We start from the raw sequence: 23575 nt of genomic DNA, 5'->3' as shown, positions 1-23575 counted from the left end.
AGCCCTGCCCCCAAGGAATGCTCAAGACTCTCCTGCTTTTCCTCCAAGCTGCTGAAGTTAAAGTGCAGCAAGACCTTCCCCCTCCTTCCTTAGACGTGTTGGTGAGACCTGCCTCTTCTTTAACGGAGGGGCTGAGACTGCCATGAGTCTGTGACATGGGTCCCCTCCATGGTAAGTCCTGAGCAGGCCCTCCCTTCCGGGGCCCTGGGCTTTGAACCCTCTAGAAAAAGCTTCCGGTTTGTGCTAAGAAAGCAAGAGGCATCACTGTGCCCAGTTGCAGAAGAGACCTCACCACTTCCTGGGCTGGCTTTCTCTGAGTTCTGCGAGATACAGCTCTGGTTCCATAACTTTTAAGCCTCCCCCCACCACTGCTGCCCGCTCACTCCCTGCCCCCTTCTCCAATGCAAAACTTTTCTCTGCCTATTAAGAAAATTCCAGGCAGTACACGGATATGTGGAGGATATTTCAAGAACTAAAAATATTTGGGGTAGGGGGGTCTGACCTGGGTTCAGCTTAGAACTCCTCCATTGTGTGACACCCCCACCCCGCCAGTTTCCCTGTCTGTAAAATGGGAATAATAATATACCTGCCCCTCAGAGTAGGTGTCAGATTGCCTTCTTGTTTGGTAAGTTTCTAGCACAAGGTAGTAAGTACTTGTTAAATAAATAGAGACTCAGGGCAGGATCTCGGAGAGGACACACCGAATTGTTGAGAGGATGGAGATGTGCCAGGCAGGGGGGCCTCTTACATAATATTTTAATATCTTTTTAATTCCAGGAGAATGTGTTCTTGTAGCACTTGTGTAATTAAAACTTGAAATAAAAGTACACCCCCGCACTTCCTCCCCCGTCTTTAGAACTCCGGAGCCGCTTCTTCCCTCTCGCCCACCGCAGGCCAGTGGCCCTTTGGGCAGCAGACATAGGGTGTGGATTCGCCCCGGGCCTCGCTGGCCGGGACAGTACAAGTCCCCGACACGTATTTACATGACAAGGGTTCCCGGGCGATTCTCGGAGCAGTCCGGGGAGTGTCTACAGTTCTAGTTTTCCCCAGTCGACCTCCTCTAGGTCCAGATAAATTGCGCGGGGGGCGCAGTTGGCTTGGGGCCTCTTGGAGCTGCAGATCTGGAATCGGGGAGTTGACCGCGAAATCAGGTAACGGATGACCTGAAGGGCTCCCCTCCTTTCCCTAATTTCCCCTGCCCCGAGTCCGAGGGACCTCGTGCTCCTTTGAAGGGGGACAAGCTTCCCCCCAAAGCCTCGGTCAAGGACCCCGAGGCCTGGGTTGGGGGGAACGCACCCACAAAGGCTGGGACCCAGTCCCGCTCTCCCGGGCCTGGCCTGCGCGGGGCAGAGCTTCCAAACTGACCGCCGTTTGTGAGGGGACGCTGCACCCTCCTTTCGCCTCGCGGGTCCCGGGTCTACGCGGACCGCCTTGCTCTGGCCCTTTAAGAGCCCGCCCCCTTCCCCGTCACCCCGCCCCGCGGCCCGGGGAGGGGGTGCGGGAGAACCTCGGCGGGGATTGGCGCAGCGCGCGCCCCCTCCCCGGCCCCCGCGCGGTGGGAACCGGCAGCCCCGTCTAGCGCTGACGTCAGACCGTCTGCCTGCCTCCGACCGCGGTCTCGGAGCGAAACCCGATCTCCTTGGACTTGAATGAGGAGGAGGAGGCGGCGGCGGCGGAGGCGCTCGGCTGGGGGAAGCTAGCAGCAGAGGCTCAGCCCCGCCGGCAGCGCGCGCCCCGGCTGCCAGCCCATTTCCCGGACGCCACCTGCGGGCACTGCGGACGCCCCCGGGGCTGCGGAGGGGCAGCCGGGGGGTGCGCAGAGGAGCGCGGCCCCGAGCACTGAGTCCCACGGCGCCCCGGTAACTTGGCAGCGCCCGGAGCCCGGCGAGCCGGGGCGCGCCTTCCCCGCCGCGCGCCTCCTGCATGCGGGGCCCGAGTGCCGGGCGCCGGCCGGAGCCCCCCCCGGCCGCCCCCGAGCCCCCTGCGCCCCGCGCTGCGCCGCCGCGCCGTCCATGCACCGCTTGATGGGGGTCAACAGCACCGCCGCCGCCGCCGCCGCCGCCGGGCAGCCCAATGTCTCCTGCACGTGCAACTGCAAACGCTCTTTGTTCCAGAGCATGGAGATCAGTGAGTGACCCCGCGCCCCCCTCCCCGGAGGCCCCGTCAGGTTCGGACCCCGAATCGAGATGCAGATGCGGGCGGGGGCCCGGGCCGTGCGCGCCCCCTCGGGCTGTGCGCCCTGCGCCCCGGCTGCGCCCGCCGCGCCCCGGGCGCGCCCTCCCGGCTCGCGGCAGCTGGCTGCCGGCCCGGCTTTGTCCCGCGGCGCTGAGAGCCTGGCACGGCCCCCGCTGCCCGCGCCCCGCCCGCTGGGACTCGGACCCGGGGCCGAGCGGCGCAGAGGGCGGCAGGGCGCCGTGCGCGGGAGGGCTGGGGCGGGTGGATCCGTGAAGTTTCCATTTTATTTCCCTAAGGGGCAGTCGCAATGGAGCAATTAGGCCGGCTCTTTATCAACTTTGGCTTGGGGGTAGGGGGGGAGTCGGGCGTGTGAGACACTGTCTGGCCTGCGCGGTGTCTGGAGCTCCGGGTGTGTGTCTGGAGTGTGCGTGGCGCTGTGGGTCTTGGTCTCTGTGAGTGGGTTTCCGTGCCGTCCGTGGAGTGTGCTGTGACTGTGTGTCTCTGTTTGGGTCTCGGCTTCCCTCTCTGTGTGTCTGGCTGCCACAGGAGTGTGTGACCGAGTCTTCTTGGTCTCTGAGTCCCTCTGGGTCCGGGTCTGGGTGCCTCTTTTGAGTGTGTGCGTCTCTCTGAGGGTCTGGGGACCATTTGTGTCCAGGTTTCCGAGTCCAGGGCTCAGCGCTGGCGAGACGTGGATCCTGAGTGTGTGTCATTGTGTGAGTGTCTGTGTCCCCGACGCACCTATAAATAGCCTCTGTCTGGACAGCTTGGCTCAGTCTGGCTGGGACGGTGGTTACAAATGAGTCAAAGTTTGGGGCTGTCTGTATTTGGGACTGCCTTGCTCCGAAAGGAGAAGGTAGACTTAGGGTGGGGAGGGGAGTGTTTGAAGCTTGGTGCTGACTGGCCCTGCACTCGGAGTTGAGAGGGGAATAAGCCTGGAGTCCCAACATCTGTAGCCCACCCAGGTGGGCTTTGGTCTAGGTGGTGAATTGAGTGCCACCCCCCAGGGGACTGCCTTCTAGCCTATACTCCCTTCCCCCACCCATCCTTTTGGGGACCTCTTGCCTCTCTGAGCTTCAGATTCCCAGTCTTTGCCCCCAGTCACTCCAGGCGGGGGTGGCACACAGCCCTTCTCCGCAAGGGCCAGCCTTCCAGCTGGGACCAGGAGTCCAGAGGCAGCCGCCACCAAGGCGAGGGCAGTCACTGGGTGACTCATAAGCCAGTTTCCGCAGGCGGCTGCCACAGTTTTCGGCCGCTGAGCCTGTACAGTGAAGCGCAAGAGGTAAAAATAACCCGTGACCGGCCAGGCTGGGGCAGGCTGGCTGGCTTTGGTGGTGGGTCCTTCCATCTGCTGGTCCCCCCCTTCCCCGCCCTCCAGTCCTGGAATTGAAAGCCTTGCTCCCCCCCCCACCCCTCCCAGCTGCCCCACGCCAGGCCAGCGAGATGCCAGGAGAACCTGCCCAGAGCCAGCGTTTGCGGAATTGAGTTGCACTAAACCAGATTGCTTCCAAAGGCCCTTTGTGAACTCGGGAGGCTAATGAAATGCACGAGGATATTATTAAAATATGTTAACACACGTTTGGAGAGCCTCGTCCCTCTGTGGTGCCTTATTTCTCCCCCTCCTGTAAAGCTGCCTTAGGGAGCTCCCCCTGCCCCACCAGGGGTTGGCAGTGGCAGCCAGAACTTATCCATTATGAGGGCTGGGCACAGTCAGACATTCCACTCTTCTTTCTTTGTGTTCAGGACTTTTTTAAAAATTCATTTTTGTTTCTGTGCCTTCTTGGGCTAACTAGCCCTGACGTTATCTTGGCTGACATGGAGGGGCCGTTAAGTCCGTTGCCTGTTGTGACTGCTGTGCATCGGCATCTGAGAGGGACCCTTGAGGTTAGCGCGCCTGGAACCCAGGCCTGCTCCAGCTGGCCCCGAGGTGGCCCATTAGTCACCATGTTCTGTGTATTTTTTACACATGGCCCCTGCTTCCTGGAAGAAAGCCCAGGGCAGGGAGGGAAGTGTCTGTAAAGCGCAGGTATAATATAACAGTTTGTTGCAAGTGCTAATCAGGTTTCCCGGAAATGGTCTGATGAGGAAGCCTTTAAGGCCTGGAGTTTCTTTATACAAAAAGAAAGAAGGATGAAAGGAAGGAAAGAAATGGACAGTGGCCACTGTGCATTTCCTGTGGTCTGAGTTGGGGGTTCCAGTAGGTCAGAGTTGGATTTTGAGGTGGGCTGAAGGGCAATGTCCAGGTGGCTCCTCTTCTAGAGAAAAAGAGATGACCCTTGGCAGTCCCTTAAGTCCTCTGGGCCTCAGCTCTCTCATCTGAAAAAGGAGACCGTGATGGTTGAAAAAACAAACAAACAAACTCTACCATCTTTCAAGATGAGACTTCTCCCCTCTAAAGTCTGGCTTGAATAGTGCTGGGCCCTGGTATGGACTTCAGTGGCACCAGATTTCACAACCGGGGTTCATACCCTCGATTTAGAGATGCAAGGAAGTGACAGTGAAAAGCTTTGCCCAGGCCCCCAGTCAATGCTTAGACGTAGGTACTTTTGGAATGCACACACCATCTTGATTATGGAACGGGGGCCCCAGAGTAGGGGTCCACCTTCACCTTGCGCGCTGGAGATCGGCAGCATCTCCTTTGCCCCCGGGAAACTGGGAACTGGGTGGGCTCTGAGGATCATCTTGACTTTGACAAGACACTGCCCAGACTCTCCAGGGGCTCCCATCTTTTCTGAGCCTCGAGGGCTGAGGGCTGCTGTCTGATGGGAATTCACTGTTCCCAGAACACACCCCTTGAAAAAATATACCCGTTTTGTAAATGAGCCAGGGGTCTTAGAATCAGACACAGCCAGCTCAAGTGACAGCCCACTGGAGATGATCGCTAAGGAGTCGGATGCGCTGACTTTTGAGGAAAGGATTCCTCCTGGCATATGTTTGCATTTTTCTTGGCATTCTTTGACCTCTTTTTAGTTCTTCTGCGCCTGTTAGAAATCACCCCCTTTCTCCTCCAGCTTCTGCTTGAGACTTTTGGGGGCAGCCAGGTGCCCACTCTGCTTTCTGGACAGGCTGAATTGTGGGGCCAGACAATAACCAGCTGTTGGTTCTGGTGGCAGTATTTCGGGAGGATCGGGGAGGTACCCCTGCCCTAACCCTGCCCTGCACCTCTGCAGCAGTGTCTAATGTGGGAGCTTTTTTTAAAAAAACGCTGGCATCATGAGCCTCTGATTCCTCTTCTCTGACCTCTCCTCCGATCCCGAAAATCTTCATGGGCACTAGAGACTCAGAAGCTCGCAGGACAACCCAGTTTTCTGGCAGTGTGTGTGGCACGTGTGCTGTGCATGTGTAACACTTGAATCCTGGGGAATGTCAACCCGGGCTCTAGGATGCCTGGGCCAGACAGTTCCTTGCTGGGACGAAGGGGACAGTTGTCTTGGGTGTTGGCGTTTTACCCAGCATCCTGGCCTCTATCCTTTAGAGGTCAGGAATAGGATTGTCCTCCCCCGACCAAGTTGTAACAACTAAGAATGTCTCCAGACTTTGGCAGGTGCTCTCTGAGAGGCACATTGTCCCTGGCTGACAACCACTGTTTTTAATCAGTTACTGGCTTTTCCAAGGGGACTGGGTAGGGGAGGAAGGCAGAGCTGGTCGTCAGTTCCCTTCCGAAATCAGTCCCCGTGAAGCCCAAGTTGACCACTGCCACTCATCCACGTAGCCTTTATTGAGCACCTGTTGTGTGCCACACGGGGAAGATTGGGGCTCCTTCTTGATGAAATTTCCAGTTTTTGCCTTGAATTTGCTTTCACCACCAGGAAAGACGCAGGCACCCATGAAAACAGATATTTCAGGTTTGTGGTTAAACTATTGATTCAACACCAGCTTTTACACCCGTGGGCCTTCTCAGTTGGGACTTTTAACCCACATGTTTTCTGTCTGGGTTTTAGGTTGAGGTGCCGTAAGAGGCTGAGTTTTGACTGGATCTCAGGTCAGGCCCTTGGCCATGGCTTCCCAGGAGGCCTGGGTCAAGCCAGCTACATCGCCTAGTGTGACCTGAGGTCAGGGGTGAGCTTAGTGTTTGTCAAAACTCAGAACACCTAGTGGCTCTTGTGCACACATGCAAACACAGGCACACACGTGCGTGTCCACACACACCCCCTTGACATGCAAACACTCATGCACACATATGGGTTCTGCCTTTCCTGCCAGCTTCTCTTGGGGTTCGGAATGGTTACAGCTTCTTCTGGGCGTGTGAGAAAAATAAAAAGGAAAAAAGTGCACACACACTTCCTCCCTGATGAGTTGTACAAATATATGCACTCTCCCTTCGAAAGAGAAGGGGGATGGAGCTGTGGGTGAGGCTGCAGAGGAGAGAAGGCTGGCAGCAGGGAGTTGGGGGGCACTTCTTATGTTTGGAACTGCAAGATGCGAAAGATCCATTTGCACCCCAGTGATCCCAGAGCAACCAGCTCAGGTGTGCCTAAGTACCCACCTCCATGTACCTGCCCCACCTCATCTAGCCCAGGGCTAGGGTTTTTAAACGCTTATGGTTCTGGCAATTGTCAAATCATAAGAAAGTGTTGGAGAGGAGGGTGCTGGTGGTGGACCCCCACCAAGAAAGCCTGCGTGGCATTGTCTTCTCCGGTGTTATCACCCAGAGAGAAGTTGGCAGGCAGCTGGGCACCTGGGATCCTGAACAAAGAGAAGGCGCTGTGACAGGTTGAGTGTTGGAGGCTATACTCCTGCCAGCCTTGGGCTCTTTGGTGCATGTGCTGAGTAGCAGATCAAGGCTGAGGACTCATTCTGTGCTTTTTAAAAGGTGTTGTACGCACGTGTGCCTGTGTGTGCTTGTGAGGTACCCTTGGTTGGGGTAGGGCTGGGTGCTGTGTGTGCTGCATGCCCCTTCATCTTTGTGAGCCCGTGGAGCAGAAAGGATATACCTGCTGCTTGGGGGCTTCCTGAGGCCCGAAGAGGACAGCTAAGCGTGGTAAACTTGTTGTCCTCGGGGTTGGGCGGCGGGGGGGGGGGGGGAGCTGCAGAGAACCAAGGGCAGAAGTGCCGCCGAAAGGCACATGGGCCTCCTGAGGCCAGATCTCCCAGTTTCAGGGGACCGAGCTAGATTTTGTTGTAAAACTCCTGGATTTTAAGTACAAGCAATTTCTTGTTTTCGCAGTGGGTTCAGAGCCAGAGGGATGGAAGCTCCGCCCCCATATCATGCTGGCTATGTCCCTTGTCCCTCAGTCCATCTGTCAGGCTGGGTGACAACCGCTCCCGTTTGCTGGGGTGTTGTGAGGATTCTTGAGGCGTCTGGCCTGCTGTTTGCACCCTGTGCTTCTGGGGGTCAGCAGTGACAGTGGGAGGACTTGGCCCGATGACCTACTTGTCCTGTCCCCAGCAGTCACACTCTGGCCCTTCACCTGTTGAGAGGACCTTCAGAAGAAGGTTTCCCCACTCGGAGCCTGGGGTGCCAGAATTGGCTGGGAATGTTGGAATGAACAGGCCCATGCCGGACCATGACCTTGAGAGTGGAGGTGACTGAATATTTGTGTGTGTCATTGTCCCTGGCTGGCAAACCCCCAGCACATCTGCCCTTGGTCTAGAAGCTCCAGACATCTCTTAGGGTCCCCTGCTGGGTTCCTGGAGCCCACAGCCCACTTTGGAGGCAGAAGCTAGGCTCTGGGGCTGTGTGCAGCCCTGAAGTCAGCACCACGCTGACCTCAGATACCCACCGGATCCATTCCTTAAGATGGGAGCTCACAGCCCAGAGACTCAGAATGTGGGTGTGAGGCTCTTGTTTTGAAAATTCATTTCCATTTTTAACAAGTGATTGTACAGGGGTCCGGGGGGTGGCCATCGTAAAGATACTCCAATCTTCTTTTCCAGTGTGTGTGTCGGGGGGTTGTCTCATGTCTCAGCCTCTGAGCCACCTGCATCTGAAGTCGTGTCAACTTCTCTTTCTTTTGGGTGACAGCACAAAGCCAAACCCTGACACCGCAGGGTCTCCCCAGGGCCTCCTCCGGCACCCGTGAGGTGTCTGTCGGCAAGCTGGGAAAGGGCCCAGAATGGCTTGCCAACAGGAGCTGGGGCTTCGGCACCCCAGGAGAGGCCGAGAAAGGTTTGGGGCATCCCCAGGCTTTCCCAGAGCCACAGAGCAGCTTCTGTCTTCTGTTTCCAGGGTGACTGATGGATTTTTGCTTCCACTCCCTTTCCTAGCTGGATATGGAGAGCTTATTATGTGCCAGGCACTAGTGACGCATTTTTCTCCATCTTCAAAACAACTCTGTAAGAGAGCTGTTGCTGTCACCAATTTGCAGATGCAAATAGTGGGAATCAGAGAGGGTAAGACACTTGCTCCAGGTCACACAGCCAGGAACTGATGTTCTGCTGGGAGTCACATCTCAGTGCCCTGACCCTGCAGCCCATGCTCCTGTGATTTCTTCCCCACAACACCACACCAAATCCCATTCATTAGGGAGAAGCACCAACAAATCTCAGGGCACATAGTTGGGTCCTTTTCACTCTAACAGTGTGCTGGCTGACTGTTCACTGGAAAGGTCTGTGTCAAACACATGTCTTGCATCAGGCTGTTGCTGTCTCCAGCTCCTTCCCCCACCTCCAAACTACCACCATCTGATTTGGTGTCAGGGGCCTGGAAAGTCACCCAGGACTGTCCCTGGAGGGGCCGTATCTTTACTTTTCCAGGATTTCCAGGTCATCCGGGGTCTGGGCATGCCAGCCTTCTGGCCAGAAATGATGAGTATCTAGACTTTACAGGGAGCCTGTGTGGAGCAGAGCATCCCAGACTAGTCATTCCTGTTTGGGCTCTGCAAGCCCTCTGTGGATCTCTCCTTCCAGACCTGTCTGCACTGTTGAATGGTGTGTAATGAGTTGTGTCATCTCTCTCTCTTCTGGTTACCAAGTGCCGAGAGTTTGGAGATAGTATCAGTTTTGTTCATTATATCCTGAACCTGGTTGGTACCTTGTGTATGAGAGGGGATGGAAGGGAAGGACAGGCAGAACTCCTAAAAGATTTCAGGCAGGACAGGATGTGGTCAGGATGTAGACCTGCAAGATCATCCTTTTGGGGTTCCATCCTGGGCCTCTGCTTGCCCCTCTGCAGAACAGAGGGGAGGTTAACACCCACTTCAGAAATTGTCAAGACAGTCGCCCAGCAATCAAAAGCACCTCTAGCACAAAATGCCGTTTTGAATACTAGAGACATTTCCACTGTTTGGGGCAGGAAGCTGTGCCCCCTCCCATCCTCCTCCCACCATCTCTCCTGAAGACCTCAGAGCCACACGTTGGGGCAGGTGCAGAAGCCCATGCAGACACGCCCCTGCCACCACCGTCTTGCCCAGGGAGGTTGGGGGTCTCTCAGTGTCACTTCAGTGCCACTAGGCTTCCCAGGTGGTGCAGTGGTAAAGAATCTGCCTGCCAATGCAGGAGACTCAAGTTCAACCCTTGGGTCAGGAAGATCCCCTGGAGAAGGAAATGGCAACCCACTCCAGTATTCTTGCCTGGAGAATCCCATGAACAGAGGAGCCTGGTGGGCTACAGTTCATGGGGTCCCAAGAGTTGGACATGACACAAGAGCTTAGAAGTGACAAAGGCACACCACCAAAACCTGCCCCACATCCCCAGGAGGAGGATTTCTAGGGTGACTCTTCTCTGCACACTCTTGCTTCGGTTGCCCTTTCCGTTTGGCATTGGCTCCAACGTGACTGTGAGACCCGTAGATTGGAAGGGGTGAGGCAGCTACTGTGAGGTTCCAGGTAGTGATTGGATCTTCCTAATTTTCCCACAGAGTCTGATAATGCATTTGTTTTTCACTGGGGTAAGGGTGGAAGGAAGAAAGGGTAAGTCCCTGGACTTATTGTCGGAGCCTCTGCAGTGCACTTGCTCCGACGTTGAAAGCATCGGGAAATGTGGAGTCTGATTTTCTCTTCTTTCCCTTCAGATGTATTTATGGAAAGAAAAAGTGAAAGTGTTTGTCACTTAGTCGTGTCTGACTCTTTTGTGACCCCATGCACTGTAGCCCACCAGGCTCCTCTGTCCATGGGATTCTCCAGGCAAGAATGCTGGAGTGGGTTACCATTCTCTTCTCCAGGAGATCTTCCTGACCCAGGGATCAAATCTGGGTCTCCTGCATTGCAGGCAGATTTTTTACCATCTAAGCCACCAGGGAAGCCCTCAGATATATTCGTAACTACAGTCATGTAGTGTTGTATCAGTGGGCTTGGGAAATGGCTCTCCTGGCAGAAAAGAGAGCTTTACTTATTGGTAATGAGTGTAAAATCCGAGTGACTCTGACCTCCACAAGCCAGCTCTTAATGTCCCACTGTCCACTGTCCTCTAGAAACACCTCCTGGTGCTCCAGGAGTGGCACAGGGCTCGGCTCCTCAGGGCTGGACAGATACAACTGAACCATTAAGCAGTCACGTGGGTTTGAGACACCAGCTTCTCTTCGACGTTTGGAGAAGTGGTCCCATATCCTTTGTCCCTGATATGGCCTTTGGTGGTGATGGGGGCTGGCAGCAGTGCCACATTCTGCTTGGGATGGATACCACTTCTGCGTGATATCGGCACAGAGTAGATGTTCAATAAATAGTGAAACAGTGGATTATGGTGTTCCTTCATTTCCTCCAGGGCTGCCGGGAGCCCACAGTGAGGTTCTGTAAACTCCTGGCCCTTGGCCTGCCTGCCAGCCTTGACCGTACAGATGGGGAAACACGTGCAGATCACGTCAGGCTTTAGGGACAGGAGAGTCTCTGTTGGTCCTTAAGGTCTACAGGAGCTGGTGTTTCCATCCCTGGCTTTGCAGGTGGGGACAAAAGTGACATTCAGCCATGAATCTGTTTGGGTGTCAATGGTTAAGGATACAGAAATATATGCTTTAATGTATAAAACCATGTTCATGCACGTGTGCTCAGTTGCTTCAGTTGTTTCCGACACTTTCTGGCCCTGTGGACAGTAGCCATCCAGGCTCCTCTGTCCGTGGGATTCTCCAGGCAAGAATACTGGAGTTGGTTGCCATGCCCTCTTCCAGGGAATCTTCCTGATCCAGGGATCAAACCCACATCTCCTATGTCTCTTTCATTGTAGGCAGATTCTTTACCAATGAACCACCAGGGGAGCCCATAAAACCATGTATCATTGGATATAAGAAACATACATACATATATTTATAGTATAAAACATGCAGAAAATTTTAAGATGGGTGCATTCCGCCCAAGACTAGGAGACATCTCTGAGGTCCCTCTACTCAAGGTCGTTGGGGGACCTCCCCACCTCTGCCTGCAGGTGTGCTAGGACTGAACCTGAGGCTTTCCTTGCCTTTGCCCTGGGCTCTCTCGGAGATGAAATCAGAACTCTCAGGCTCTGTCCTCAGAAGCAATAGAAGTGGGTGCTGAGTCCGTTTTCCTGCACATGTGCGGCAAAGAAACTGCCCTTTCTCTGAAGAGGTTTTCTCAGTCCCACTCGTCTTGGGTACCTGGTTTCCAACTGCTCATCCAGAGTGGATTTGGCAGGACAGCCCTGCTGCCCTCTTGTCCTGCATTGCCCGAGATGGTCCAGGCAGCTGCTGGTAAGATGGGCTGCTGCCCGAGAGGATCAGCCAGGGGGTGAGCTCAGGTTTGTTCTCACTCATGGGACTTTGCCCACCAAAGTCAGACATTGCTGAGAGGGATGCTTTCTGCTGTGCTCAGGCTGCCCCAAAATGTTCAGATGCCTGGCCCACAAGTGTCAAGTCACGGGTTCGATCCCTGGGTCAGGAAGATCCCCTGGAGAAGGAAATGGCCACCCACTCCGGTATTCTTGCCTGGAGAATCCCACAGACAGAGGAGCATGGCAGGGAGCCACAGTCCATGGGGTCGAAAAAGAGTCAGACACGACTTAGCAACTAAAGAACAACAACAACAAAAGCTGCCCCTAAGGGTCAGCTGCCTGGTCAACAAGCATCAGCCCAAGCCCTGTGGGGTGATTGGTCCCAGAGGCTACACTTCCACTGGGGAAGCTCAGAATTTGCACATGGCCACCACAAACTGTTTCTGAATCAACCTAAATTTTATACCAGGTAGAGTAGTTGATATTCCTCCAGTGGATGTCAGTTGAGAAGTGACAGAAGAATTTGGTGACTGTAGGTCATGTGTTTCAAAACCCTGATCAGGGAAAGGAGAATCTGTATGGTCTGTTGTGGCTGCTACACTTAGATAAATGAAATAAACGTTAATACCAAGACATTTGGTAAGACTCAGTGCATATGTGCTTACATCCATATGTGCTTATTTAAGGTCTTAAATAAATGTCCAAAAGAAAGTAGAAAGTGAAGCAGGGGCAGGGAGGTTCTTTCAGTCTAGGGAGCCCTGCAGGAATTTGGTAACTGCCAGGGGCCCCATTTTGCAAATTCCCAAGTCTGAGAATTCAGGCTGATCATAGGTCTAATTGCCTTCCTGAAAACAGTTTAGTCGGTAATAATTCTGTAAACCTATGAATCAACTTTGCGCAAACACCCTGAGTAATTTCTTTGTTCTTTTCTTTCTCCTTTGTAATTGGTGTCTGTAAAAGCCAAAGGTTTGGTCCTGGGGAAGGCATGATTCATTTATTGGTGTCTGTGCCGCCCCGTTATCGTGCAGTCATTTCAGAATGCCGTCGCGGTGAGCCCAGAGTGATTCATAAGGGGCTGAACTGAGCAGCCGACGGGGGTCACGGCCATAGGGAAACGATTTTTCCTAATCTGTTTATGATATGGGAGAGGGAGGTGGCTGTATCGTAGTGATGGGAAGGGTGTCAATTACATTGGTGAGTATAACCGATTAAATAACACTGGCCAGCCCTTTGAGCATCCCTGCATTTGCCACTGTTGATGGTCCTTGGTGGACCACAGCTAAATGCACTCCTGTCTCGGGTATATCTCTCCCACATTTATGGATGCCGATCTCTTAGCAGGCTGACATGTAAGGACACCCCCATCAAGCCTCGAGCAGAGTTTTCAACCCAAAAGCCACAAAGGCAGAGAATGTTGCCTTTTTTAAAAGTCTCTGCACTGAGTCCACCATGGAACAGTTTAAATATCCAGGCTTAAGGGGCTTCCTATATCCAGGCTTAAGGGGCTTCCTACGTGGCTCAAGTGGTAAAGAATCTGCCTGCCAACCTAAGAGAGGCAAGCTCGATCCCTGGGTCAGGAAGAGCCCCTGGAGAAGGAAATGGTAACCCATTAGAGTATTCTTGCCTGGAGAATTCCATGGACAGAGGAACCTGACAGGCTACAATCCATGGGGTTGCAAAGAGTCAGACACGACTTAGTGACTGAATACACACAATACACATTCAAGGGCCAAGGGCCACTCCTATCCCCTCTCCATTACTCTAACAAGGATAGTTACTAGCTGTTTGCGGTTGTCAAGACTTTGCATTAACCTTAAGTATTTGGAGACTTACACGTGGAGCCACTATTTTGTCTAGTTTTATTAGTTACTTTTGGCCCTAAATAAAAATGTCACTGTCCTCCCATCCGGAGAGTGATTAGAGTCACCTGCTACTTGGCCTAGAGGTACAATTATGATTCCAACCTCCAGCAGTCCACATAAATCTAGGCCCTGCCTGCTAGTGCATACTCCAGAAGTTGGTCTGTTGAGATAAGGAATATTTCTTCCTGCAGCCCTTTCTCCCAATGTCCTCTTGTCCGGTTTATTCTGTCTGTGTGACTTGCTCCATTGTTTTCTGTGCTCTGCATCAGCTCAGGTATCTGTGGATTCCCAGCTCCTTTATGTCTTTAACATAGTTAGAAGAGAATCTAGCTGGTACTTACTGAGCTGCGTTGTGACTTTCACAGCGTGGATCAAGAATGATTACATGGCATTTGAGCCAGCACTCCCCTTGTTGCCCGTGACAGACATTGCCAATCAATCCCAGCATGGGGAAGCATCAGGGGCTGCGGAAACCCTGGAAGAGAAGGAATCACTCCCGCATGTAGCCACCGAGACTCACCATCTGCTCAGCATGTTACATGGAGGCCCTTGGGCTGCCTGACAAGTCAGGAACCGTCCCTACTGTCAGATCTAAGGCTGTGCCGCCACCTCGATGTGACCCAAATCCCAGCTTCAGCTGTCAGGCCTGGGTTCCTCACAGTTCTCTAGACTTGTTCCTGATGAGATCTGGAATAAGACCCCTACCCATGTTACTCTCGCCCCCACAGACAGTACTTCAGTTGTCTTTTGTTACAGTCAGGATCACCAACTCAAACATCACAGAAACCTTTGTTTTCACCTTGAATGTGCGTTGTGGCATTCTTTTACACTGTAGTGAGAATGAGCTCTTGACCTTTCCCTGGATTAGACTCAGGAGATGGGGATGGGATTCAAAAGAAAAAAAGAGCAGGAGAGGAGAGAAGCTGGGCAGTCAGTGTCTGGGGACTGAGCCCCCAGTGACTTTGTTTGATTTTCTTGGCAATCTCTTTAGTGGCTTTGCGGCTCTTCGAACCCCAGCTAGTCCTGCTGATGGTCTCAGATGCTCACCAAGCATCATGCACGCTCTCGTGGCAGCCTCGTTGGCATGGAGGAGGCCGAGCCAGGACACGTGCCAGGGTACAGAGATCGCCAGCCAGGAGCAGAGCAGGACTTGATCTTGGGCCGCGGGGCTCCAGAGTCTCTCCCCCCAGCTTCATAACCACCTGTCACCCGTGTGCTGGTGTGGCCGACTCCAGGCCTCCTGCCTTTGCCCTCCGGCTTTTGCAGCTGGCCTGGCATACTGTTCCTCCCTCCTCCGCGCACTCTCCTTCTTGGAATGGTCATGGGCAGTCATCCTGGGGCTCGGGGCCAGCAGGAGCAGAGCTCTGTCCTGGGTTGGATTGCTGCTGACGGGAGAAAGGGGTCATCATGACCTGTGGGGTGCTGGGCTTCTGGCGAGGTTGCCTTGGCAGAGGGGTGAGGAGGGGGTCCGGAGACCATTCCCACTGAGGACCCTCTCCAGTCCCCTTCTCAACCCAGCCCTTCTCCATTCTGCTGACCGTGAAAGCCACAGCTGCAGTGGCTCTGCAACTCTGACCCTCAGACGTACCCCAGGGTGGGAGCGGGGCTTCTTAAAACTTCCCAGGGAATTCCAGGGTACAGCTGGGGTTAAGCCCCGCTGGGCTGGCCCCCGCCCGGCAGTGCTTGCAGATAGAGAAACTGAGATCCAGTTGAGGAAGTACAGGAAACCTGGGCATGAAACCCTTCTGTGGCTGATGGGAGCCCTGCCACTAATAGTGTCATCACCGTGAGGACAGCAGGCTGGCGGAACTCCGCACGAGCCAGGCTGGAGCAACGCTTGCAAGCTGCACCATGAGTCGGGCAGCCGGGCCCGTGGGGCCTGGGCCTCGCCTTCCAGCACCCGTCTGGCGTTCTGGGCCAGGTGCTTGAACAGCCGAGCAACACCTGAGGCCTTTGCCTGCCATGGTGCAAGGGGATGGTCTGGGGCCTGGTGGCTGGAGTGGCAGCCAGGGGCTGTATGTTACTGTCTGTTGGGTAACGGTGGGGCGCCTGGTTTTGCCAGGATGAGGATGAGCACCCAGTGTCCTGGCTTCCTTTTCTGCTCCCGGTGGCTGGCAGGCACAGCCTGAAACCTGGCCTTCGACTGGATCTGCCCCGTCCTTTTGCCTCCGGCATTCTTGGTTTACCTGTGTGGCTTTCTGCCTCACTGGGGGTGGTACCTTGCTTGTTGAAGGGGCATCACACAGGGCACTGGTGGGCTTGTAGCCAAAGGCAGAATGTTCCAGACTTAAAGTTTTCCCATCACTGAAGCCTCCGATGAGCCCTGCTCATACCTCTGTCCCCTACCATCTCTCCTTATCTCCTCCCTTCTTAATTTTGTTCTCTGTAAAACAGGCTTAATTGAAACCCGGGGTTCTTATGAGAAGGAAGATACTGCAAAGGCCCAGTCAGATCTCACCAGCTGCCCCTTCTCTTCCCTTCAGTTGTTAAACTTCCTTTCGGAATCTGTGTTTTCCCCTGCTGTGATGTGTTTATTGAGGTATAATTTAGAGGCACAAAGTACACAGACGTAAGTGTACACTGTGATGAGTTTTGGCAAGTGTCTGTGTCTGTGACAACCATCCAGGTCGAGAGGAAGGTCCTTCTGGCTCCCCTCAAGCCCCTCTGCCCCTTGTCCCTCTACACCTGCCCCCGCAGAGGCAGTCACTGCAGATTCCATCACCAAAGATTAAATGTTCCGAGTGGAGAGCTTTGCATAAATGGAGTCACACCGTATGTTCTTTTTGTTTGCTTTCTTTCAGTCAGCCTCCTGACTTTGAGATCCATCCGTGTTATGTGTCTCAGTTGTGGTTCTTTTTATTTCTGAGCAGCCCTCTATTGTATGGATGAACCATGAGGCTGCTGTTCACAAAGGGGAAAGCCTCGTCAAAGGGGTATATGAAGCCAAAGGAATGACTGTTTAACGGTGGAATTCCAGGAGCCTCCATGGGGAAGAGGTTTTATAACCTGAATCTGAGCCCCATAAACGGGCATCGAGGACCTGGGCATCTGTCCAGCTCCAGCACGGGGGGCTCAGGATGGTGGCAGAGGTGTTGGAAACTCAGCAGGCCATACCTCTGCTGCCGCCTGGCACGATTGTACCAGCCACAGAGGCCAGTCCTCCAGCCTGCTTCACCTGGCCCACATTCCTCCGCAAGGAATGAGGATGTGGGTGACCCCAGACAGGTGTGAATCATGTCTGGGGAGGTGGTTACGCAGAGGCAGAGAGCACTGAGGCTGAGTTCCTGCTGGCTGATGCCCACGGACAGCTCGGACCTTGGGATGGAGCTGTGTGTCCTGGGGGTTGGGCATGCCTCTTTGGAGAGTGGGGGGCTGGCAGAAGGGGTCCTTGACACTTGGAATCGAGTGTTGCCTGAAGAAGGAAAGGACCCTCACAGAGTGGCTTTAGAGACGGAATGCCAGTTTAGAATCAACAGCTCTGTCACTCCCCAGGCCTCAGTTCTTCATCTGTAAAATGGGGATGCTAGTAAGTGTGCTGACTCTCTGGGCTGCATGTGACAACACACAGCTCACTTACAGGTATTTACTGAATGCCAGGCACCATGGTACATGCAGCTTTGCAGGAGCTGCTGTTACTAGACCTGTTTTTCAGATGGGCCGACAGACTGAGGCTCAGAGGACAGGAGTCATTTGCCCAAGGGCACATGAGGATAATTGGCTGAGTTAGATCTGGGACCCTTTGACACCACTTGAGTCATAACCTCCTGACTTTGTAAGTTCAGAGAAGTTGACAGACCCAAAGCCGACTGGCAGCCCGTAAGAAAACCTTAGATGGCATGTGGATGGGCATTTTAGATTTAATAGTTATGTCCTTAGGTTAAAAGATGTTGAATGTAAATTAGGAAGGATGGGACAAGCAAAGTACATCATTGATTTCATGAGTGTTGCTTAAAACAAGGCCTTGTAGTCAAAGGGATTGAATATTTACTTTTTTTAAATATCAAGAAATTTAAATTCCTGTAACAGGGTATTTGGAAATGGCAAAGCTCAGGAAGGCCGGTTGAAGTGATGTTTATGGTACACTTCCCAGGGAGTCCTCCGGGGTCTTTAATAAGCAATTATAGGCTCACAACACTTTGCTCTTTGCCCTCCTAGGGTCAGCCGGCCGTTTGAAGGTCGGGGTCAACTCAGTTCTAATGAGATCAAGGTCACAAGGTCGTGTCAGAGGTGGGAAGCCAAGGGGATAGTTCATGGGCAGGGAGTTATGGATGGAGGGGGAAGCCCCCATCCTTCCCCTAGACACACAGCTCCAAGCAACTTCCTGCAGGTGACAGGCTCTGGCTTTATGCTCAGGAAGGTGGGGAGAAGCCAACCCATTGCCCTGGCGTCCGTGACCTGCTCCACACAGCTGTGTGTCCTCGGATCTCTGTATGTGTTGGAATCAAGATTTCTGTGTTCTTTCTTTGTAAAAGAAAAAAAAAAAATTCTCCCTAGCTTAATTGCCCTCCAGTGCCTGGAATGATGTGGTATTTTGCAGAATAGACCTGGTTTATTGTGCAGGGGCCTAATGCACCTTTTTGGCTTTGGGGAGAGGCAGGCATAAGGGAAGTACAGAGTCCCATGGGTCCCAGCTCCGTCCTGGGCCTCACAGCGGGGAGGAGCCGATCAGGAGCCCGGCCATCTGCTGCACTGCCCCCACCATCCCCTGATTATGTCTGGGACACGGCCCTGCGTTGGGGGAAGTCCTGCCACCTTTCTGACTTGGGGGTTGGCAGAGCTGTATTTATTTCAACTATTTTCAAAACAGTCAAAGCATGTGACAGACGGTGGAGGGAGCTGTTTGAAGACCCCTTGTGAGGCTGGCATTGAGTGTCTCGGCGGTGTCACAGCTTCCTGGTGGGCCCCACTGGAGAGGCTGTTTTGATGGGAAGAATCAAGCTTCCTTCCAAAGAGCCTCAGACTCAGGGACCTTCCTGCCCCTGCACTCTCAGTCTCAGATCCCAGGCCTGGGGCCAACCCGAAAGATCTGAGAGGAAAGGGCAAAGAGTAGCTCTTTCAACCCACTGGCCTTACTTGTGGGAGCACACAGCCCCGGCTCCCCTGCCCTCTGCTCATCCGGGCCTGCCGCCTCCCTGACTACCTGTCTAGGAATTTTTATTGCAGCCCACAGAGGCATTGCAGCTTGGCTGGAATGTGGAAGATCCTGGGCGTGTGGCAGGCGTCAGACCCATGGGTCCTGGCCCCTGGGTGGGAATGCAGGCTCAGTGGCCCCTGGCCTGCTCACCGGTGAGCTGAGCCAATGCAGTTCCACTGCCTGGGGGCCCGTCTGGCCTTTGCACCCCCTGGTCCCACCTCCTTGATTCTGGGTAGATTTTGGTCTGACCACTTCCCCCAAGACCTTAACCCATGCCAGGGGCTAAATCAGGAGCTGATTGTGATCAGGTGTGAAAGCCAGGAAACTAGTCCTAAGAGTAAGCGCTTTTAGGCAGCCGCACTGTGTCCCAGAGAACGAGGGCCAGGACTCTCGCTGTAACGTGGAGTCCTCCCGGCGCCCCCGGCTGGACTGTGATCACTAGGTCCCTTGTATAGACACGCACACGCTGAGGCTGGGAGGGCGCTGCCTGAGGGCTTATGGCTGGTGAGTGGTGGGCCGGGCCCTGAACCCTAGCAGTCTGGCTCCCATACTTATCTGTGTGGGCTACGGGCTTGGCCAGGGAATGGTTATGGTCCTTGTGGATCTGATCAGCCTTGCCATTTAGCACCAGGAGGGACTGACCTGGCCAGTCCAGGGTGGCCTGGGGTTGCAGAGCTCTGCCCTTTCTCTCGACTCTGAAGAGTGTCCAGGTGAGGTGGCAGTGGACAGAGGGGCCCCAGATTCCAGGCTGACTGATTCCAGCTTCCATGGGTCACCCCGTCAGTGGGTTTTAAGCCAGCGGTGCCAGCCAGCGTGGGAGAGCCATCCTGCCTCTTCTCCATCTGGCAGCCTTGGCCCTCGAGGAATTCTTCTGCGACCAGGAGTGGCTGTGTCCATCCCTTGCCGGCCTCAGGCCACATGGACACCCAGCTTCCCTGAAGGAGCAGAGGAGAGGGGCTTCTAGGGGAGGGACCAGGCCCTTGCTCCTGGCTGCCCCGTGGGTATCAGCCCCACCCTGTGGGTCCAGGGGCACATCTGCTGTGCATTGAAGGGGAGCAGCCTTCAGAGTCCTTTTTGAGGCCAGGCCTGGCATGCAGAGAGTGAGCGGGCAGAGGACCCAGATCCAAGGAGAAGAAATCCAGGCTCCGACCTCTGAAGCTTAGGAGAATGTCTTTGGGGCGGCTGCCTCTGCTCTCTGAGCTTGTTTCCTCCTCTGCAAAATGGGGGTGGTAAGAGCCACCCACGTTATGGGGTCACAGTGAGGACTGTGGGAGAGAAGACCTGCTCAATTGAGTGACGGGTGCCTCGTAGATGCTCCACCAATGCGGCCTCTCCTATGGTTAAGACGTGGCCGGTATTGAGGGAGAGATGGCTGTGGGAACCCTAGGACCTGCCCATGAGAAGGGAGGAAAGAGTGGCTTGGAAGTCCTTGGCTCTAGTGGGGAAAGTTAGACAAGGCTCTGAGGCATGAGTGGGCGTTCTACCCAGGGAAAATTTTCTCCCATGAGGTTAGAGGTACCGGCCCCTCCCAGGCACATTCAGGGTTCTCTTCACCTCGTTGTCCACAGGAAGTAGAGGCACAGTGGGGGCTGGCACCAGTACTGAGGCTGGGTACCGGCAAGGTGGTCTGAGCCACCTGCTGTGGGTGTGTCATGGACAAGACCTAGACCAGGAGCTGTGCACCTGGCCTCAGCCTGCTCTCTAGCCTCAGGCCAGTGTCTTCCCTGCTCAGGGAGGGATGAGGGTGCTGGCATCTACCAGTCTCCACTCTGACCCATTTCATTTTCTACCGCAGAGGAGTGCTTTCTTTGGGGGAAAGTTCCTTCTCCCCTCCCCCCAGGGGCCAGGAGAAGTGTTCTGAGGAATGGGAGCTGCTGCCTAACCGGGGGGCGGGGTGGGCCTGCAGACCCTGCCCATGGGCTTGCTTACCTGGGCTCCCAGCGCACCTCCTTCACCCTTTTCTCATCCTTCCCAAGAGACCCTGGTGACCCAGCCCTGCGGCACGATGGGGGACCTTGACCCCCATGAATCTGCCCCTACCCCCTCAGAGCCTGCCCCGGGCCCCTGCCAACCCCCCGACTCAAAGCCCTTCTGTGGGTGCAGGAAAGGAGCCCTCAGCCCATCCTAACTAATGGGTGTGCTGAAGGCTGGGGTGGCTGTGTCATCTATTATTTTGTGCTCATGTAGGAGCCTCACTAATGGGTAGTTTGCCTTAGTATTTCATTCGGGAATTCAACACATTTACTGAGCACATTTACTTCCCACGTGGCTCAGCTGGTAAAGAAAGTGCCTGCTAATGCAGGATACGTGGGTTCGATCCCTGGGTCAGGAAGATCCCCTGGAGAGGGGAACAGCTACCCACTCCAGTATGCTTGCCTGAAAAATCCCATGGACAGAGGAGCCTGGCGGGCTACAGTCTGTGGGGTCGCAAAGAGTCGGATGTGACTGAGCACGCACACAAGGCACCACACTGAGCACCTACTGTGTGCTGGGCCTAATGCTCTGGAAGTTCACAGCCACAAGAAAGGCAGCCTGACTTGAGTAGGGCAGACAGGAAGTAAGGAAACCAGTGAACGTGAAACAGCTTTCCCCAAGTCCCACAGGAAGAGACTGGGGAGAGGCAGGCCTGGAGGCCAGGGCTGGCTTTCTCTGTTTCCTCTGCTTTTCCATCAGCCTTGTAAATGGGGGTGTCCCGTGGGACCAGTGCAACACGTTTTATCAGATGCATGGGTTCTTAACTCAGACATGGAACTGAAAAAGAGAAACTTCTGGACTTGCCCACTGGGGTGCTGATCTGGAAACTAGGGGTGTGCCAGGAGTCAGCATTTTTATGTTTTCTTGTAGGAGATACAGATTCGAGACCCCATGGTCCTGAATTCTGATGAGCAGGGTCCCCAGCAATGCCGGAGTCCAGGGCCCACCCCCAGGGGTTGTGGTGTGTCAGGCCTGGCCTTGAAGCCCTTGTGTCCTCTCTGAGCATTTCCTAGGACAGAGGCCCAGCAGAGAAGTTACCGGCTAGCCCAGCCGCATGCTTGCTTTTTAGGCTTTTGCCTTTTCCATGAAGACCTCTTGGAATGCCCATAGCAATGTTTACCCGCCCCAAAGAGATAATGATAATTTCACAGTGAAAATAGCCTGATTCTTCTGATAGAAAAAAGTGATACATGCTCCTTATTTAAGAAAAATTCAAAGAATTTGATAAATGACAGAGACAGACATCTAAACGCTCACAGCCTCATCACATGGAGATTAGTTTGTTCCACAGGCCTGTCTCCAGGCACCTGCAGTGCCGGCTGATAAAGGGGGGATAGCAGGGGTTGGAGAAATGGGTGCAGGGCCTCCACCATGCCCCAGCAGCTTTGGGGAGGGGGAGGGAGATGTCCCCTCTGGGTGGCCTGTGCCCTGTCTCCTCCCTGAGATGTGGGGTCTGAGGATGCCGTGGGGACCTCCTGCTCATCCCGGCTGCCTGGGTAGCAGCCTGTGCCTTTACGTCTCAAGCGGGCTGATGCCCATTGGAGAGGCTGGGCCAGTGCCCAGAACGAAGAGGGTGTCTGGTGGACCCCAGCTGCTAAGGGAGGTAGTTGTAAGGTCTCTTACCTCCAAGCCTCACATTGGCCAAGCAGTGCTGCTTCTGTATCCATTCGATAGATCAATGCTCCTGAGTCAGACTTCCATTAAAGCAGAGGTCTTCCTGGTAAAACATAGTCTGAGGAACCACAGATCTTACTCTAGCCTCTTTTTACAAAGGTATCCTAGAGGCCCAGAGAGTGTGAGTAGGAAGGTGGAGTCACACAGCCAGTGTTTGCTGCCCAGATGTCCACACATCCCCTCCGCTACTCGAAGCAAGGCCTTCCAGATGCAAGGAGACACTCCTCACCTCCTGGGTCCCTGCTAGGGACTCCCCAGCCTGGTCACTGCAGCCCAGAATGCACCTGAAGCTTCTAAACTGGTCATGATAAAGAGCTGACTTTTATGTGCGTGGGTGTGCATGTTCAGTCTCTTTGGTCATGTCTGACTCTTTGCATCCCTACAGGCTGTAGCCCACCGGGCTCCTCTGTCCATGGGATTTTCCAGGTGAAATTACTGCAGTGGGTGCCATGCCTTCCTCCAGAGGATCTTCCTGACCCAGGGATCGAACTTGTGTCTGCTTGTGTCTCCTGCATTGGCAGGCGGATTCTTTACCCACTGAACCACCTGGGAAGCCCCTGACATTTCTGTACGCGCCTACGTTCAGGCGCTGCCCCTAGGGCTTCCTGTGAAATAGTTCCTCGAGTGAATTAGTTTTTTAGCCACGGACCGAGGGATTCCCTGCATTTCATTTGGAGATGGCACATCCAGCCTTGGCAGCCACCCAAGCCGGAACCTCGGGGCTGAGCTCTGGCCACATCCCTGTCCCCAGGAGGGCAGTCAGGGAGACCCCAGAGGTGTTGGGCCCTCACACACCCCTCCCGGCCCCTGCTGTGCCCCAACCTTTCCACTGGGGAGGCAGGCCTCCGTCCCGGTTATACAATGCCCTCTTCTCACGTTCAGACCAGCGGTCTAGACGCTCACGCTCCCTTTTGTTCTGGAGGGTCAGGGGTTGGAGAGAGGCCCCAGAGAAAGGGACTTGGGCCGAGGCAGGAAGAGATCTTCCCCCAGAGAAGAAAGGGGAGGGGAAGGGTGAAGGGACACCCATTTCAAAGGAGGCAGCCCATTGTCTGCCCTCCTCGGCCAGTGACCAGCCTCCCAGCAAAACACCACTGATTTGTAATGCTGGAGGCCGCTCCCAGCGGAGACGCGCAGTGAAACCCGATGGAGCTACGCCCACTTG

The 23575-nt window shown here is 54.5% G+C and overlaps 1 protein-coding gene across 2 annotated transcripts in view; it reads left to right on the top strand.

Annotated features, from left to right (window-relative positions):
• Positions 1 to 1555: 1555 nt before the first annotated feature.
• The window catches only part of PMEPA1 (prostate transmembrane protein, androgen induced 1), a 57368-nt gene continuing 35348 nt past the window's right edge, over positions 1556 to 23575 (top strand). Inside the window, exon 1 of one of the 2 annotated variants that reach the window (XM_040248656.1) lies at positions 1556 to 2127. In XM_040248656.1, the coding sequence (XP_040104590.1) occupies positions 2013 to 2127 (115 nt within the window). In that variant the 5' untranslated portion in view covers positions 1556 to 2012. Of the gene's footprint in view, positions 2168 to 23575 lie in introns of both variants that reach the window. The other variant, XM_040248657.1, reaches the window with a different exon arrangement.

This window comes from Oryx dammah, unplaced genomic scaffold (assembly GCF_014754425.2).
Source record: "Oryx dammah isolate SB20612 unplaced genomic scaffold, SCBI_Odam_1.1 HiC_scaffold_10, whole genome shotgun sequence".
NCBI classification, from domain to species: domain Eukaryota; kingdom Metazoa; phylum Chordata; class Mammalia; order Artiodactyla; family Bovidae; genus Oryx; species Oryx dammah.
The sequence above is the reverse complement of the archived record's forward strand: the minus strand, read 5'-3'. Positions and strand labels throughout refer to the sequence as shown.